Source organism: Penaeus vannamei, chromosome 15 (assembly GCF_042767895.1).
Source record: "Penaeus vannamei isolate JL-2024 chromosome 15, ASM4276789v1, whole genome shotgun sequence".
Classification (NCBI taxonomy): Eukaryota; Metazoa; Arthropoda; class Malacostraca; order Decapoda; family Penaeidae; genus Penaeus; species Penaeus vannamei.
In genome coordinates this window covers 33,295,090-33,300,644 of record NC_091563.1, presented here as the reverse complement: position 1 = coordinate 33,300,644, position 5,555 = coordinate 33,295,090, and the positions used below count along the sequence as shown (strand labels likewise).

General features: G+C 43.4%; 1 protein-coding gene across 1 annotated transcript in view; it reads left to right on the top strand.

Moving 5' to 3' along the window:
• Nucleotides 1-4,405, top strand: part of LOC138864165 (titin-like) — a 5,280-nt gene extending 875 nt beyond the window's left edge. The window contains exons 1-2 of the mRNA XM_070130222.1: nt 1-677; nt 4,350-4,405. The exon at nt 1-677 is cut by the window's left edge and continues 875 nt beyond it. Of these exons, the coding sequence (XP_069986323.1) occupies nt 1-677; nt 4,350-4,405 (733 nt within the window). The remainder of the gene's footprint in view (nt 678-4,349) is intronic.
• Nucleotides 4,406-5,555: the final 1,150 nt, after the last annotated feature.

Here is a 5,555-nt window from a genome sequence, read left to right as displayed (position 1 = left end):
AGGTCCATGTTGCACCCGAAAGAATTGCCATGTTCTTGCCGGAAAAAAGGCCCATGTTGCACCCGAAAAAGGAAATACATGTTGCACCCGAAAAAGGCCCATGTTCTTTTTCCGGAAAAGGCCCATGTTGCACCCAAAAAAGGCCCATGTTGCACCCGAAAAAGGTCCACGTTGCACCCGGAAAAGGCCCATGTTGCACCCGAAAAAGACCCATGTTGCACCCGAAAAAGGCCCATGTTGCACCCAAAAAAGGCCCATGTTGCACCCGAAAAAGGTCCATGTTGCACCCAAAAAAGGCCCATGTTGCACCCGAAAAAGCCCATGTTGCGCCCGGAAAAGGCCCATGTTGCACCCGGAAAAGGCCCATGTTGCAACCAAAAAAGGCCCATGTTGCACCAGAAAAAGGCCCATGTTGCACCCGAAAAAGACCCATGTTGCACCCGAAAAAGGCCCATGTTGCACCCGAAATAGACCCATGTTGCACTCACAGCAGGCAAGGTCATGCTCGCAGGCTTTTGAAACCAGCATGGAGGAGTTATGTATTTCGGAAGGTACTCCAATTACAGGAGCTTACTTACTACACTTGGCGGCTACGGAAATTGTGGAAGGCTGTCAAAACTACGTGACAGCGCCCCTGTTCACAGCTCTCTCATGGAAGTACGGTCTTGTGGCTATATGTAAGTATATATATATATATATATATATATATATATATATATATATATATATATATATATATATATGTATATATATATATATATATATATAGATAGATAGATAGATAGATAGATAGATAGATAGATAGATTTAGATTTAGATTTAGATTTAGATTTAGATTTAGATTTAGATTTAGATTTAGATATAGATAGATAGGTATATAGACACACACACACACACATACACATACACACACATATAAATATATACATGCACTCATGTATATATGTATACACACATAACAACAACAACCATAATAATGAATACAATAACAAAAATGATGATAGCAATGATAATGATTTTTACAATAAGAATAATAACAACAATTATGATAATCATAATAATGATAATGATAATAATTACAATAATGGTAATGATAATAAAAATGATGATGATAATGATAATAATAACAATACTAATAACAATAATAATAATGATAATAATAATAATAATTATTATAATAATGATGATAATAAAAATGATAATGATAATAATAATAATGATAATAATAATAATAATAATAATAACAAAACAACATCAACAATAGGAATAATAATGAAACTGATGATGACGATGATACGTAACGAAGAGAAGCTCGAGGGATCCGGACGATAAGTGATAACAGATAACAACATCCGATAGATATATTCCCAGATAAAAGCAACTCAGTTAATAAAAAAGATAAAATACAACAAAAAGATAAATACTCCAATTAATGATAATCTCAAAGCTATGCCGAAACCAACATTAATATACAATAAAACTAAGTCAACGAATTAAGAAGAAAAAAAACAAAACAAAACAAGATACATATAAACATATATAATACCTTGAGACGAGATCGCAATGACAACAATTAGTTAAAGACTCAGACCCCGGGCCTCGTATCACTTTGATTAGACTTGATAAACTATACATTAAACAGCCATCAAAGTCAGGGAGCTTCTCCTAAATGCGACGTAATTTGGGACATACATCTTTTTATTGTTGAGTCGCATGGCCGTCGCCAACCCAGCTCCGTCGTAAGTTTAATGTCGTACGATTTCCATTAGGTCGCCCTGATACGTGATATTAGTGCTAATGTCACCCGAACGCTTCCCTAATTGCCAGCCAGGGGACCGACCCGTCGCTGCGATGTACGTTTTGCAGGGGAGAATTTAATAACGTAAAATACTAAGATGTGACCCCCATGTTGGGCGCGGGGTTATGATGATGGCATTAGTGTGGTCGCTGGGCTATTTATTTATTCATTTCTCTGACTGGATAAACCTTTTTTTTTCTCGTTTCGTTTGGTTGTTTTTTGAGTCTCTCTGCTCGGTCTTTTTTTTTCGTTTGTCTCTTTTTCTTTCTCTTTCCTTCTTACGCTCTCTCTCTATCTATCTATCTCTATCTCTCTTTCTATTCCCTCTCTCTCTCAATCTTCTATCCGACTGTTTCTTTCGTTCCATTTTTCCTTTCTTCTTGTCTCTCTCTTTTCTTTCTCTTTTCTCTTTCTCTTGTCTCTCTCTACTGTCCATTTCTTTCTTTCGTTCTTTGTTTGCGTCGTGTGCGATTATTTACAAAACATTGCTACGCTAATTGACAAATTTGTGAAAATCGAATCCATAATAGTGTCATTATACATTTTTGTTCGTTTTTGCTTTGTTTGTTTCCAATTTTGTTTTATCCCTTTTTACGTTTTTTCGACTTATTTTTTTTAGCAATAACGCAATGATCATTATATATTTCTTCCACGCTGTTTTTTTTATTATTGGCAATATTGCAATCTGTTTACGCATCGTGATGATGTTAATGGTTCTCACAATTATAATGGTTTTGGTGGAGGTGATAGTAATGATAAGAATAATGGTGCTATAATATATGCAACATTGATCTTGAGAGCAATATATGATGTTTATTTTCAGCTGTAATAACATTTATTGTCATTACAATATATATATATATATGTATATATATATATATATATATATATATATATATATATATACACACACACACATACACACACACACACAAATACACATACACACACACACACACACGTACACACTTACACACAGACACACACACACACAGACACACACACAAACACTTACACACTTACACACAGACACACACACACACACAGACACACACACACACACTTACACACTTACACACAGACACACACACACACACAGACACACACACACACACACACACAATTGAATCTACAAAAATTACCTACATAATGCCTGCATCAATAAGCGGCGCGGAATTCCTTGCAAAAAGCCCCCCGCAAGCACCCAAGCGGCCGAACGTGGGGGGGTGGGGGCGCCCCTCGGAGACCAGCCGCCCCCTATAAACATGGCGGAGAGAGCCCGGTGCACGGACGTCATAACAGATATGAACACCTAAAAACAGACGTCCGCCCATTTTGCATCCCGCCCTCTCCCCTCTCTCTCTCTCTTTCTCTGTTTTCCCCCCTCTCTCTCTTTCTCTTCTGTCTTTCGCCTCTCTCTTTGTTTTCTGTCTTTTCCATCTCTCTCTCTCCCTCTTTCCCCTCTCTCTCTAACTTTTCTATCCTTACCCTCTCTCGCTCTTCTGTCTCTTCCCCTCTTTCCTCTTTCTCTCTCTCTACCCCTCTTTCCCCCCTCTCTCTCCTCTTTTGCACCCCTCTCTCCCCCCTCTTTCCTCTCTCTCTCTCTTGTCTCTCTCAGCTCTTTTCTCTCACTTACCCTCTCTTTCCCCTCTCTCTCCCTCTCTCTCTCTCTCTCTCTCTCTTCCTCTCTCTATCTCTCTCTTCCTCTCTCTCTCTCTCTCTCTCTCTCTCTCTCTCTCTCTCTCTCTCTCTCTCTCTCTCTCTCTCTTCTCTCCTCCCCCTTCTCTTCCCCTCCCTCCCCTTCCCCCTGCCTTTCGTCGGAACACAATTACAGAGCCTGACCGGGTTAATGGTGGGGGGGGGGGTGATGGGGGGCAGGGGGGGAGGAAGTGAAGGAGGAGGAAGAGGAAAAGGTAAAGAAAGGATAGTAAAGGATAAACCTCTTGGTCTTTTTATTTTTCTTTCCCTTCTACTTCTCTTTTCGTTCTTTCTGGGTCTTTGGTTTCTTCTATTCCTTTTTTCGCCCTCCTTTAACTTCCCTTCAACTTCTTCTCCTCCTCCTGCTCTTACTCCACCTCCTTCTCTTGCTCTTTGTCTTCCTCACCCCTTCAACACTACATCTTTCTTTTTCCTCCTCCTCCTCCTTCATCTCCTTCATCTCCTCTTCTTCTTATTATTATTATTATTGTTCTTGTTCTTCTTCCTCCTCCTCTTCCACCATCTCTTCCTCTAATTCCTCTTCCTCTTCCCCCTCCTCTTCCACCACCAGCATTACCTCTTCCTCCTACTCCTCCTTCATCTACTCATCCACTTCTCCCTGCCTCCTCCTCCACCTCCCCTCTTCCACCACGTCCATCTCTTCCACCACCACCTCCTCTTCCTCTAACTCCTCCACCTCCTCTTCCCACCTCCACCTCCACCACCTCCCGCTCCTCCTCTCACTCTTCCTCCCACCTCCTCCACCACCACCACCCCCTCCTCCTCCCCCCCCCCCTTAGTGGATGCAGGGTGATGACACAATTGGCCCCGTGATTGCTCCGGGTGGCCCCAGCTGCTCGCCCACCCATTGGCCAAGTCAGGGGCCACCGCGGCCGTAACCCCGACTAGCAATAGCAGATGGAATAGTAATAGCTAAAGGAGTCTGATTTGATTATTTTGGTGGAGGGGGTGGGGGAGGGGAGGGGGGAGGGGGAGGATGGGGGGAGGAGGAGGGACAGTTATGCGGGATTCCGTATAATAGAGAAAAAAAGGTGGGGGAGGAGGGGGGAAGGAAGGGAAAAAAAATGGAGGTAGCGGGAAGGAATAAGAGAGAGAAAAAATAATGATTAAAAAAAAGAAGTGAACGGGAAGATAAGAGAGAGAGAAAGAGAGAGAAAGAGCAAAAAAAAAAAAAAAAAAAAAACGTTAAAAAAATTGGATAAAAAGAGAGAGATAGAGAAAAAAACGTAAAAAAACGGAAAAAAAGAAGAAAAAAATTGGATAAAAAAGAAAATGGGGGAAAAAGAGAAATTTGTGGGAGGGAAGACTATAGCATGCAGCCGAGAGGGTTATTCCGACTGGGGATTTTTGTGATATTTTGTCATGTTTACATATGATTCGGCGTCGTAACCGGTGACAGATTGGGACCTGGGGTGTGGGGTTGGGGTGTGTGGGTGAAGGGGGTGAGGAAGGGCTATTTGGAAGAGGGGGGAGGGGTGTGGGAGAGGGGAGTATTGGAAAGAGGGAGGGGGTGGGGAGGGGTTTATTGGAAGAGAAAGGAGGAGGAGTGGCTATTGGGGGAAGAAGGGGGTGGCGGTGAGGGGAGGGGGTTATTGGGAAGAGGGGGGGCGGTGGGGAGGGGGTTATTGGGAAGGGGGTCGAGTCATTGGACTTATTTCGACGTCGGAGGAAATCACGACAGATCCGGACGGCGGTGGTGGCGGTCTCGGGTATCACCCTCTCCCTCCCCCTCCTCCTCCTCCTCCCTCATCCGACTCTTCCCTCATTCTCCCTCTTCCTCCTCCTCCCTCACCCTCCTTCTACCTCATCCTCATCCTCCCTAACACTCCTCCTCCCTTATCCTCATCCTTCTTCTTCACCCTCCTCCGCTCACCCTCATTCTCTCACCCTCAACCTCCTCTTCCCTCACCCTCCCTCCTCCTCCCTCAACCTTCCTCCTCCCTCACCTTCCTCACCTCCCCTAACCCTCCTCCTCCCTCACCCTCTTCCTCCTCCCTCACCTTCCTCTTTCCTCACCCTCCTCCTCCTCCCTCCCTCA